Raw genomic sequence first — 14,233 nt, forward strand, 5'->3', positions numbered from 1 at the left:
CTTTTTTGCCTTGTGGAACAGCTGACAGCTGTGCAAAGTCACAACTGTGCAAAGTCAGTTTGTAAGACCAAAAGGAACCATCAGTCATCCACACGTGACACAATAATACACTATTTACTCTGAACTCATAGCTTTCATTTAAACTAGGGGATTTCTGTCTGAAAGGCTTCCAAATGACTTAAAACGCTTAAAGGGTGTCAAATTATCCATCACAATTGGTCAACTGTTCAATTACTCTAAGAATAAAGGTGACAACTCCCTTTCCTCACCTGATGGAAAAAATCAGATAAAAATGGGAAATTTCTAGCCATTCATATTATGGCTTAATCTTTACATCTACCTTCCTGCTCTTCCATGGCTACTTCCATATAAAGTGTCTGCCACCACAGACCTTAGTAACAATCTAGTTAAGATGCACAAGCAAATCTGAATTCTGTTTATTGTATATCCACACTGCATCCCACCCCACCCCCCCAGTATGCTCTTCTGTACAGAGGATTTTTAGGAGAAGGGACAGAATTAGGCATAAGCTACCTTCATTCGGTATTAAATGTAATCACTCAAAATATCCCAGTTTTCTTGATCCTTACTTTAAACTGCAGGTGATAGTAATAATGCTTTTTTCTATATTCTGGCTATAAAATGTTATCTGGCTTTTTAAAAATTGCTAGTAAGGGAATTTCCTTTTCTATTTATAAATTAAAACTAAAAAGTATATTTTTCTCTAGAACACTTCAAAAATAAAGTACCAAAGTACCAAATCAGCCAACCAAACTCATTAATCCTGAAATCAGAACTCATCTTCTAAACTATGAACAGAGAGCTACAAATACTAGAAAACACAGTATCTTACTAACTCAGCAACAGTGCATCTTTTTAGTTTAAATGCTTCTGATCTAACTATATGTTAAAGCCTAAAGTGAACAGAAGGGTGCAAAATATGCATGTGTATGTGTGCATAAATGTGTGTGTTTGTATGTTGGGAATTCAACTAATCCAGGTCCTTTAATAGTCTCTAATCAGGGACTAAAGAATGCATTCATTATGGAAAAGAAAGACTTGAAGTTAACCGAGTCTCTACTGTGCTTAAAAGTCAAAATGAAATAAGCTCTTTTGTGAACCTCTGGTAAATAATGGAGGGAGGTAATGGAATTATGTTGTGGCAGAAGTAGATTTTGTTCTGTGGAATTCATTTTAAAATGAAACATGCAAGAAAACAGAGCTCCACTGGTAAATTCCCTGTCTCTGAGCTTATTTCCCATTTTTGTTTATATGAAACGTGACTACCAACAAAATCAATTTGAATGTTTTTAAGGCATTAGTTCTGATATACTCTGTCATTGTCCAAGTGTCTTAAGAGCAACTTCCTTTTAAATTAAATTATATTTCTAATACAGCAAACAGACACCTAACTTTTAGTAGTAGCCAAGAAAAGAATTCCACTCTGACAAGATGCAATCAAGAGGAAATTTTATGTAACACTGCAAGTAATAAGTTATGCATAGCAAGCCTAAATTCAGAATTAGTATACTGTGAAACAAAATACATTAGAATAGTTGAAGGAAGAATTAATTACAGAGTTAGGATATAAACAGTAATGCATCTCAGGCAGAAGCAAACAAAACTGAAGGAAAGATAATTGTGGGCTGAGTTTGTTAAGGAGAAACAGTATTTACAGGTGGGAAAATGCATCCTATCTCAGAGGATGACAATTCTTTGCAGAGAACCAGCACAAGCTTTATGCATCTTAAATCCCACCAAAAAGTACGGCATAAGAAATAAGCAGTTTGTACATCAGTCCTGGGCTCTTACTCTGGTCAGAAGTGCGTTTCACTGAGTGAACAAGTCCCCTCTACATCTTCATGATATCCTAATTGCAGTTTCACAGCCACTCAAGCAAAGGATGTTTTCACAAACAGCAAAATTAGAAGACTTTTCTCAAATCTTACAGTGGCAGAAATTTGTAAATACATAAAGCCAGAACTGTTTGGAAATTTCACGAGGAATAGATCACTTGCAAATCTGTGCTAGGGAGGCGTTACTCAGTCTTCCAGTAAGCAAACAACACATCTGGTAGACTGAAAGTTGACAGCAGAAAACTGAGGTATTAAATACACACTTTATATTCATCTAGATATTACCAATTCATTCCGACGCCTCCATTACTGTTGTGAACTCTTAAGCTCCTTCAGCCCCACACCAAATCCCCTTGCACTTCTAATATGTAACCAAACACAACACATAACCAGCCAACTTACTGTTCTGACTAAAAACTCAACCTTAACTACATTACCATTCTCTATAAACACATTTACAGATACAATCTGTTATTCTGCATACAGGAAACTATGAAGCTTAAGTGAAGTTTTTGTATGTGATTTGAAATGAAAAAAGAGTGTGGGCATTTTTACTGTTTTACTTAAAAGTGCAAAGGAGATGGCTGTGGAAGCAAAGGGTGAACACATTTGGGTGATCTGGGCTCAAGAAATTCCTCAAAGTTTTAAGCGTGTGGAGGAAGTCATGCTTCTTACTGACTGACAATTTGCTTCTGATTCACAGCTTCATCCAGATCACAGTCTTGTCAAGAACAAAGCTGCCCGGCAGGTGGATGAAATTTTGCAAGGCATTACAGTAGGTAAATGAGGTTATGTTTAGGTGGAAGATTGTTAGAGACACTCTTACAGCAGTTCATACTATTTAATAAGAGAGCAAGGTGAGAAGACAGTTTGGGAGGCATCTAGCAAGAAGAGAATACAGGAGCTTGTAAGAGTCCACCTAAACAATTTCCAAATCATCCCTATAAGTAATACTGTCTTCATTAGGGAAGGGATGTGTTCTCTTCCCCTTCAAGCCTCTCCCAGAAAACTAGCTGCAGTAAATATATTTACTGGATGGATTTACTGCATTGAGTTTAACATTGAAAATTTAAAAACTGTCACCTTGATGTTTATGTATGACACAAAAACTGTTTTGGAAAAGTGCTGATGAAGAAAAATATCTTCCACAAACATAAACTACAGATTAATGTAGAAACTTGTCAGAGTTTCCAGGATAAAGGGCTTGTCTGGAACATAATGTATTTAAATGCCATGTGCTAGGGGGCTATTAGGCAGAAGTTCAGAGTGAACAACAGTGGAAGAGTCCAAAACCTTGCTTTTGCAAAAATTTTGCAAAAATTTGCTTTTGCTGTCTCAAAACCTAGGGTGAAGAACAGTTCTGAACTGTGCATGTCAGGTTGAAATTGCATGTAATGGTTTGATCTAATATAACACTCAGCACCCACAGAAGGAAGCTATCCCAGCCTTTCCTCTCACTAGCCCTTGCTGTTTTCAACCTACTCTTCCTTTTTGCTACCTTTGGCACTTGTCTGACCCTGCATTGACCCATTCAAATGGGGGCACTAATCCTACTTCTCCACCAATTCTGCCAGGTAAGAGTTGAATTAGCCAAATGAACTGTCAGATGAGTGCCAGAGGACTGCACAGCCAGGAGCATGGGAAGGGAGAAAGAAACTTCTTTCAACAGTGCAAACTGTTACTTCAGTTCAGAAATAACATGCGACTTTACCCTTAAAAAGAATGAAGAAACCTATTAACAAAACTTCATTGTCTTCTTGGTAATGTCCATTTCCCTTACCTCTAATGGGGGTGTGGTGGGGAGGGGGAAGAAACAGCTAGGAAATATTCCAAAGTGAATATCAAAGAATTCGACTGTCAGATTAACAGGCAAAAGTTTTGCATTTTCATGGCCTGCTTGCATACTTGCAAAATAAAATCTCATTAATTTGTGGGCATTGTTCTCCCTATGTAGTTTATGCAATTTATTGGGAAATACATGAAAGTACATCCCTGGGGAAAGACGGCTGAGAGTCTGAGAGTCTCTGAAATCTTTCCTTTTCTCCCCTTTGCCCAAGACACAGCAACCAACTTCCCCAAAGCCATCACAGATACTTGTCCACATTGAAGAATACAGCGTAAACGATGTTTGCACTTTGAAGCCAAGTCTTGCTTGAAACAATATTCCAGGCATGTCAGGAAATCCTGGCAAGGCTTTCAATTCTTAAGCTGGCATCTCTGACAAAGAGTTTTGAGAATTATCTTTAAGCTTTCAGGGGAAAATACTCTGATGGAGAACTTCAAATGAAAAATAAAAACAGATTAGCTCCCTTTTAAAGTTTGAAATATTTAGTCAGAAGAACTTTCACAGAAAGTGAGCAATAACCTTAACTGTGGCACACATGTAGCTTATAGCAAGAAACTAAAATGAATGTATATTTAAGAAAGTGAATTAGAATTTGCAAGGTGGTCATGTTTCCACTTTTCACATCAAGACGACAAAGCTGTAAGTCAGTCTGAAATCAGCGTTATGAGTATTTTCAGAGTAAATTGATTTTCAGTACTAGTTTGATATGTACCGGAAATGGTAAGCTAATTCAAGGACAACTAAAGGTCTGCATGCAAATCACAAAAGTTCTGCCAAAATCTGGAGAAGGATAGGTAATGCATTTTAGAAGAACAGTGAAATGAGTCTTGGTTCCCTCTTACTCCTTACTTTTCTTCTTTTTGACTTGATATAAATAATTTCCTGTTACCTACTGTGGTGACTTCATAGAAATAAAACAAAGGAATAAGCAGAAATCTTTAGCAGCGTAAACCAAATCTGGCTATCATTAATCTAGACATCGTTACAAAACCAGAAAAATGGAAAATGGCTTTAAAACGTATAATGTGGGTGCTGGATTTTATCTCCAGCATCCATTTTTATAGTTAAGCTTAAACATATCTTTGTATCCTAATCGCTAACGTAAATCAAACATCATGGATATTCTTAAATATGCTATAAAGGGTCTTAATGGATGCTGAACATTTTAGATGTAGTATCTGAGAGATGTAGGTCTGAAAGGGATTTCTAAAGGTCACCTAAGCCCATCTCTCTGCACAGAGGCAGTATGAAATACACTAAAGCCCATCCCTAAGAGATGTTTGCTAAACCTCTTCTTAAAACTTCTATAATGGAAAGTTAACAACTCCCATGGGAAGCATATTTCAGTTCAGTTCAGTTTCATTTCACTACCCTTACAGTTGGGAAGTTTATCTTATCTATATCATTTTTGCTACAAATATAGGCTAGTTATAAGGATATTAAGAGAAACTTCCCAATTATAATGATCATGAAATACCTCCAAGACTATCCACAGAGGCCATTGCAATTTTCAAAGACATTCTAGTGCATGATACACATACAGTTATTTATTATTTCACCTCATCTTTTTTTTTTTTTAATAGCTCAGTTATAAAACTGCAATCAGAATTTCTTTATCTGGATTCAGTTTAACTTTAAACACCTAGCAGGATGTAGATGTAAAGCTGATGCCAACTGACCATCCTGGATTACACAGTATACCTACATGTTAACAGTTAAAAGCCCAACACAAAAAAAGTATCACATAATTTATATGAAAGATAGTCTTGCATTTTAAACACAGGGATGGAGTTCTGTATTTTACTCCAATAGGAAGCCCTGACTTTGAACAAATCACAATCTTTCTCCATCTCTAGTTCTTCATCTTTAAAAGGACAGTAATATTCCTATTAAAGGTTTTTGTGATGACTACTGTATGCAAATATATTAAATGAAGAGTGCTGCTTGTTAAAGATTCACCAGATGAGAAAGATCTATAGCATGTCTATAAGCAAATTAGATGGGAGACAAAGTATAAATGAGGAAATAAGATACCACTTCTTCCAACATGATATTTTGGTATTGGCTTTTAATTTAATCTTAGTTGACTTCTGGTGATAGTATCTCATTTCTGTTATAAAAAGTGCATTTCATATGCAGAATTTAAGATAAAAATAGATTAATTTCAATGTCAAATGAAGTACAATAGCCACAGATATGATACACTCTACAACTGCATTAAAGCTACCATAAAATTATATTGCTCTATTTCAGGGAATCCTGAAATCAGGGCATTTTGAATCATGAATACCAATTATTTAAAATGCTAATGTTAGAATAGTCGAGTCGAGATACACAACAAACTGAAATGCTATATCATGATTTGGTCAATCATACACACAATGGTTACTATTATATTCTTTTATAAGTGTTTCTACTTTAAACCAAATCTCATCTAAATTCAGACCATATATATATTTTAAGCACAGATTTCTCTTTTCAGCACTGTTTACACACAAACCATATTCACATCAAAAAGGCTTGAGGCAGCAAATGTCCTGGTTTGTGTATAAAATTGTTCTACTATAGTAACAAATTTCTTATCATGGTATTTTTGCAATATTTTTCCCTTGATCATTTTTAAAAAATAAATAAAAAAATGCATGAAGATTTCAAATAGAATTAAAATTTCATCTTACAGTCACTATTTCACATTCTACATTATTTTTCCCAATTAAAAAAAATCTTTTGTTTTATAAATATTACTTTTATACATACAATATTGTTTCAGGCTTGCAGTCATGAAAACAATTATACTGCTTGGCTTCTGGAAATACCCTGCCTTTAGCCTTGTTATGCACCTGAGATGTGTGAAACCGTCTCAATTACAAATATAGTACAGAAGACCTAGGGCCTGATCCTGCAACTGTTATAAGCATCCTACAACAGCCATTGTCAGGGATAAAGGGCGAAGAGTGGAGGTGCAAGATTCTGCTGGACCAGGCCTTAAGTGTAAGTGCATTATACAACACATTATAAGGTGACATCTCAAAATAAAATACCGTCCTTTTACGTAATGCAGAAGTAACACACACAATTTACATATAGTAATAATTTATTCTGAAATGTTCATTTTAGTCTCTGTTGAGACATCACCCATGTCTCATTAATAAAAGAGCAGCCATCTCACCTCAAATACCAGAATATACAACAAGTTACAGCATAGCAAAAAAATTCTACCTACTTTAAGATAAAATCTAGTTCAGGTAAAATAATTTTGTTCAAGGTTTTACAGTTACACAGTTTTCTTTTTGTTGCAGAGCACAAAAAGTGTAAATCGTTACACCATAGCTATCTATGCACATTATGTGACCACAGAAATGTTAATCATTACTTCGGAAAATGAACCATCAGTTCCATTCATGCAGAAAAGCAGGCTGGGAAAGCTTGTTCAGCAGAAACCATATTACTGTGAATTTCACAGCCACATGATTAATTATCGGGTTAGATGGACTCACAAATACTAAAACTGAGTATACTGTTTTTGCATAAATAATACCAATTCTTCCCTGATGTAGTTTAGTCAGTCTGTAATCTAGAAGTGATTGATAAAGCAATATGACTGTATCGTCTCTATCTGTAATGTTCATGATTTCAAGACAAGCAATATTTAAAGGATTATGGGATGGGATGCTAATTAAGTACATGTTAAACATACTGTACAAATATAATTGCGTTAGCAATTTTACTGCAAACTGTCAAGCAGGCATCCCTCCAAAATATTACCAGTGAAGACAAAGTATACTATCAAATATGGCTTCCAGAACAAGGACCCTCTAACAAGAATCAAACCTATTTACAAAAAATAAAAACAACAAATAAAACCAATCCCCAGTCTTTTAAAGTTTCATTTGAAACAAAATTTTTCTCCATAGCTGCTGTAAATAATACATCAGTTTTACTTTTTTATTTTTATTTTTTGATGCATTTAGACAGAAGTCACCAGGTAAGAGCCTGAATGGCGTTTAGGGCTCTGAGTTCCACTGGAGTCTGTATTTTCTGTCTTCGAGTCACGTTTCTTTGTGCTGTTATTTACCGGTGTTGGTATTTGTGATGGCCGAGCAGAACTGTTGTCAGCACTACTTTTCCTGGGGCTTGGATTGTAGTTGAAAGGAGTCACTCTTGCTGCAACAGCGCCACTGGGGGAGCTATGTTTGCTGGAGCTGCTGGAACTGAATGGTGTACGCTCACTAACAGTATTTTCATTATTTTCTGGTGCAGGAACGGGATTATTCTGCACAGGTTTTGCTTCAGTTCCTTTCTTGTCTGGACTGTCTATTTGAATAAATGAGTTCAGGCGATTTTCTAAACCAATGGTACGAACAGGAACGTTTCCATTCCCTGCATTTTGTTTTTCTTGACTCTCTTTAGAATCTTTACCATTCACACCCTCTTTCTCTGAAACACTGTCAATAACAGGGGGAGTATTTCCAGTTGGGGACCTTCCAGATCGAGGATTATTAATTGGGCAGTCTTCTATCCTCACCCACACATCCTCTGTCTTAGAGACAGCTGGTGCCATCTGATAAATTAGAGTTTTGGAATCAGAGACATTTGCTGCACCTGAGGAAGAATGCTGAGGATCATTCATTATTTGAGGAATTTCGTTTTCTTTTATTTTTCTCCAAGTACCTTTTGTTGGTGCTTGACTTTCTTTACTTTGCTTGGGTCCAGAAACAGAACTTCCATGTTGCTTTTCATCTTCACTTTTTGCCTTTTCACTGGATTCAGAAGAAGCTGACAGAATTGAGGAAGAACTTCCAGTTCTTCGCCAAGTGCTGACACGAGGAAGCGATGAGGAATGCTTACTATGCTCACGCTTCCATGTTCCTGATCTATTGACTGGCAATCTAGATGGACTCTCAGAATGAGAACGAGCTATATCATGACGTTTCACTGGTCTCCCATCATATTCCACAGAAGGGCTCAGATTAGGGGGTAATTTTCGCCAACCACTAGTCTGGGCAGTTGAATGAGTGGATAAAGACATATCAGGAAGAGATGGACTTAAAACTGGCGTCTGTATTTGGGATCTAGTGGGAGAATCTGGCCTGGAAGGAGACAGAGATTCAAATGAAGCAGACTCTTCTAATTTCCGTCTTAGAGTTGGACTTGGAGCTTCTTTAATAAAAGTTGACTGACGAACCAGAACAGGTCTCTCAGATCTGTCAGATTCACTTCCACTAGATTTTGTGGATGACATTCTGGACAGTTCAGTCTTTTTGTTGGATCCACCACTACTGAGAATCTGGTTTAATCCTTTTGAAGCAGACTCACTTCTGGGAATGCCACTGTTACTCTTAGGTAAGGCAGTTTGCTTTGTAAGGTTTTGCTGGCTCATCTGCCTGCCCGGTGATGTATATGACATTCTTCCCGAACTTGAAGATTTAGTTGAAGCTGTACTAGGAGACGACGTCCTTGGCAACTGAGACAGTTTGTTGGGAGGACTTATACCATTTCTTCCCGGGGAAATTGAGTTTCGACCTGGAGACTGCAGAGGCCTGCTTAATGGCTGCTGTTGAGGTCTGGAAGGAGTGGAGTCTCTAGATCCTGATCTAGAAGGTCCTTTACTTGATCCACCCTGTTGAGAGGGTTGCCTAGTTACAGGAGCTGGCTCAGGTTTCACTGATGACTTGACTCCTCTTGGAGAACTAGTGCAACTTTGGCCTTCACTGGGACTCTTGGAGTTTGTGTTTTTCAGTGGGGGACCTTTCTTGGAAACAGGACTAGTACTTGAGGAACTATTTCGAACTCCTGGAATATGAATCATTGTCCTACCACGTGAAATTGAAGGCATACTTGTTTGTTGTGGTTGCTTTAGCTGGTTTGAAACTTCTGAACTGGAGCGAGCTTTTCCTGTAATTATACTTTTATATACTTTTTTTCCTCCTTTGATTCCCTTATTTTCAGATTCTACTTTTTTAGACTCCAATGTGCTCTTCTCCCCTGGTTTAAGAATTCTTGGACCTTTATTACTAGTAAAAGGCTTTTCTTCTTGGTCTGGGGTAAGATGAAATGGTGACCCTAGAGAAATACCAGATTTTAATGAAAGGATAGAATCAGAGTCTGATGAAGCTTGTCTAGACAGTGATGCAGCAGCTGCAGCTTGATGCAAGCTACTAACTATAGAATTTGCACCTTCTTGTATAGCTTTCCAATCAAAGTTCTCTGAATCAGGTGAGAAACCATGTTCCGAATCCGGCCTCTGTATATCTCTCAAATCCAGTGTTAAATCTTCTGCCAGTATACCACCCATATTTCTGGAATTATTTTTTTCACTTTCACTCTTTACTCTTGAAGGCTTTTTCTTTTTAGGCATAGCAGAACTAATGCATTCCTGCAAAAGATCATCTTCCGAGTCAATACTAAGAGAACTCAGGGAGCTGTTTCTAGAGAAACATACAGGTGTATCTTCAACGTGAAACGACTTAGGTGCATAACCGGAAGTCTGAGGTCTACTTGATTCTATCTGTGAATCAGGAGCCTCAGTTCGTTTTGCAGGTTCACTTTCTTTGTTGTTATTGTTTTCTTGATCAATATCACTGAGGGAACTAAGAGATGAATTGCGAGAAAAACAAACAGGTGTGTTTTCAATAGCAAAATTCTGCATTTTCTCATCTGTAGCTGCTCCTCTGTCTGGAATATCTTTAGTTGACTGAGAGAAAGTTTTAGGCTGGCTTCTGCCTGGTGGGTGTTTTTGACAGACTTGTGTCCTATTACTTGGTTGCTGATTTGAAGACTGCTCGGTATTAGTGCAGTCTTTGGTTTCTGTTTCCTTTGCTTCTTTTCCTTTTCTTAATTCCGCTTTTTCCCTTGAAAGGTCAACATCATCATCATCAAAATCTAAAGAACTTAGGGAATCATTCCGTGAAAAACAGTATGGAGTTCCCTCAATAGGCGTGTAATGATGAGGGGAATCAAACGCAAAGCTTCCTCTTACACGCTCTTCATTATTTGGAAGTTTGTCATTAAAATCTCTTGAATTATTTTTAAGATGTTTCTTCATGTCCCTGTTTTCTGAATAGCTTCTTTCATTATTAATGGTGCTTTTAGGCTCTGTGTTTTTTCTTATACGTGCTCTGTATTCATTATTTTGGGGAGTGGGCTTTACTGGTGATGTTGGCTTCTTTTTCTCACCTTCTGATTGGTTTTTGTTACTTAGAGATGAAGATGCTTGTTGAATTTGATCCATTATCTTCTTCACTCTGAAAGGTTTGTGACTTTTTCCTTTTGGCATAGCTGAGTTAATACACTCAGCCAGAATATCACCCTCTTCCGTTTTGTCATCATCCAGTCCTGGGGCAGTCACAGTTGAGCTTTTCTCTCTCTGAGAGTCATCTGTACTTCTGCCTTCTGTAGGAATGGTATCTCTCTTTTCAAATTCCCCTGAGTCTGTCCCAGTACCCACATTCTCTACATTGGCCAACTCATTTGGTGGTGATTCTATTGTGAGATCACTCAAAGATGTAGCTGTTGAAAAATTTATTGGTGTACCCTCAACACAATATACCCGCGGCATATCATCTCCAGGCGTAAAACTCACGTGCTTTTGGGATTGCAGCCTGCTTTGTGAAGGCAAAAGTTTGTAAACTGGCAGCTGGCTTGGCTTCCTGGCTACAGGAGGAGGTATTTTTGAGGCACATGCTTGAGAAGGCTTTTTGGCTTTACGTGAAGATTTTGTTGGCATTGCAGAAATAATACATTCTTCCAGAATTTCAATATCGTCATCATCAGAATCATCCAGAATGTCTTTTTCTGCTTCAGTAGGCTTCTCTGCTTTCTTCTCTTGGTTATCCTTTGCATCATCTGGCTGTTCAGGTTCTGCTTCGTTTCCATGTTCATTTTCATGTACAGGAGGCATTATTCTTAACTCTACATCTTTCTGTATAAATGGTTCATCAAGACTCAGAGCACTTAGGCTAGAAGAGCAAGAAAATCCATCTGGTGTACTTTCTGTGGCAAAATGTAGTAACGTATCAGCATCTGGCAAAACCTGAACTCTTTGAACAGCTGCATTCACAGCTGCCTGTCTAGGACCAGGTTCTCTCTTTTCTGCATTAGATACTTTACCTTTAGTTGCTTCTCTCTTTACTTGAGCTCCTTGAGCAGGGGGTGGAGTTTTACTTCTGCTCGGAGGCATTGTTTGTCCAGGGCTGTCTGGAAGATCACTGGGACTTATAATACCACTTACCATTCCACTGCAAGGCTCACTTTGAACCGAACTAGCAATTGAACGGCTTTCAAAACTATCTAGGGAACTTACAGAAGTACATCTGCTGAACATGAGTGGAGTCTCTTGCACATAATGTTCTGGTGGACTTTTAGGAGTCTGTGCACCACTCTTTGAGGGAGATTTGGCACCTGAAGAAAATTCAACAGCTTTATGTCTAGAGGAATCAGAAGGAGATAAACTAGAAGTCTGAAGTCTGCTGGATTTTGTTCTAATGTGTTGTGATGTTGATGCGACTTCACTTACTGCACCTTCTGTAGACAAAATCCCACTGTTCTCTTTTAGTTCTGCTATCTGTAGTGTGTTATTAGCATCTGTCACACGGGGGGATTGATCACGCCCCATTTCATCTTCAGCTGATGACAAAGATGACAAAGAGCTACATCTTGAAAAACATATCGGTGTATCTTCCACACAGTAAGTTTGCATAGTTTCCTGATTAATAGAGGGAGTCTTACAGGAGGCAGTCTTTTGAGCATGACTGCCTCTGCCCTGTGCAGAACTTGGGTGAAGTTGGTTCTGTCTCTTTGAACCAACTGAAGGGGCTGATGCGTTCCCACTGCTTGAGGAAATAAGGTCAGTTTTAGTGCTTTGAACTGACGAACTCTTTGAAAAAGTAAAAGATGGCTTCTGAGAAGGCGGAGGAACTTCTGTTGAATATTTTAGACTATAATCAATAGGCTGATCTACATGATGTTCCCCTTCATTGTACTTTATGCTATAATTGGTTGGTCTGTCTTCTTCCTCTTCATGTTGTTCCTCCTCAGAATAGCGTTCACTGTAGTTTGTTGGCTTATCATCATCGTAATCATCAACCTGGCACAAGGACTGGCTCACTTTCTGATTCATTCCAAGAGTTGAGCCTACTCTGTTCTGATCTGAACCGCTGGATCCTCTTGATCTAAAAGAAGAAACGCACTCTTGTTGTCCAAAAGGCGACTGATATTTCATGTGTTTATCATCTCCGCTTTCAGTATATATGGGGTAAGTTGCATTTTGGCTCCTTGACGGCCTTTGTTCATTTTGTTTTATTTCATCATCTATTATGTGCTTAGGCCTTGCCCATCTTTCATTCTGAGAGGGACTCTGCCTTCCAGAATTTAACTGTTCATCCGAATATTTAAGACTATAATTAATAGGAGTGTCCAGCTCTCCATCATTGTCATCCATATGATTTGCACTATGTATCTTATGTGCCAAGTCAGCTGGGTATTGACCATAACTACAAAATTTACTTTCATCATCTTCTGAGTATGATTCAATGGAAGGTTTCATTTGGCCTCTTTTACCATAGCCATCACTGCTGCTGACGCTATTTAAGCTATCATTTGAAGCTCTCTTGTATTCCATTTTTGTGTAAGGCACAGGACATGTCCTGTTGGAATTTTCAGATTTAGGAAAGTACGTATTTGAGTGAGTATGGGCAGTGGCTGTTCTTCTTGGGCCATTTCTGTCTTCTGTCAAACAGTGCATTTCAGAAGTGGAACCAGAACTTCTGTCTTCTTGTGGAATATGCATGCTTGTTACTTCTTCCATAACTTTGGCAATCTGAGCTGCAGCAGTAGAAATCTGCATTCCCATTCTCTTAGAGGAGTTCCCAGTATTCTCTGTAGCTGGATGATAGCTATTTAAACCCACTGCGCGATCCCTATCAAGACTTCTGTCTTTCTCAGATCGAGAACTTTCTGTATTTCCTCTGCTGGAGGAAGAAGAGCCAGGCAATACTGTAGTACTTAAATATGGCGAAAGCACAGTCACATTACCAGTATTAAAACTCTCTGATCTGCAAATCCCATCATCATGCCGATTGGAGTCCAAGACATACTCACTGTATATATTTTGCTTATGCCTCTGCTTATTACGGTGAGAAGCTTTTGGGCTTAAATTATCAATGTTGTCAAAAGTCTCTGATAAATGCTGAGCATCTAATTCTGCTTCTAGTGCCTTTTGCTTTCTAACATGAAGAGATGGTAAGCTTGATCCTGGAGACATAATATTGGCATCCTTATATTTTGCTGGCCTATTTGCCATCAGGTTTCTCAGAGCTGCAGCACTGCCCATTGCTATCATTTTGTGTTTTGAGTGAATGAGATTTTTGAGCATGCTTACTGCTCCCATGTCCCACAGTGCCTCCTGATCCTTTGCATTTCGTGCAGAAAGATTCCACAGGGTCCCACATGCATTACTGACTATTGTCAAACTGTGCGACTTCAGGTGCTGTAACAAGGTTTGTAAGCAGCTGTTCTCTCTCAAGATTTGCCT

The 14,233-nt window shown here is 38.2% G+C and overlaps 1 protein-coding gene across 2 annotated transcripts in view; it reads right to left on the reverse strand.

The window, feature by feature from the left end:
* Nucleotides 1–5,767: 5,767 nt before the first annotated feature.
* The window catches only part of APC (APC regulator of WNT signaling pathway), a 96,942-nt gene continuing 88,476 nt past the window's right edge, over nt 5,768–14,233 (reverse strand). For both annotated transcript variants that reach the window (XM_067316657.1, XM_067316658.1), the window contains exon 16: nt 5,768–14,231. In XM_067316657.1, coding sequence (XP_067172758.1) covers nt 7,670–14,231 — 6,562 coding nt within the window. In that variant the 3' untranslated portion in view covers nt 5,768–7,669. The remainder of the gene's footprint in view (nt 14,232–14,233) is intronic.

The sequence above is a fragment of the Apteryx mantelli genome, chromosome Z (genome assembly GCF_036417845.1).
Source record: "Apteryx mantelli isolate bAptMan1 chromosome Z, bAptMan1.hap1, whole genome shotgun sequence".
In the NCBI taxonomy this organism is placed as follows: Eukaryota; Metazoa; Chordata; class Aves; order Apterygiformes; family Apterygidae; genus Apteryx; species Apteryx mantelli.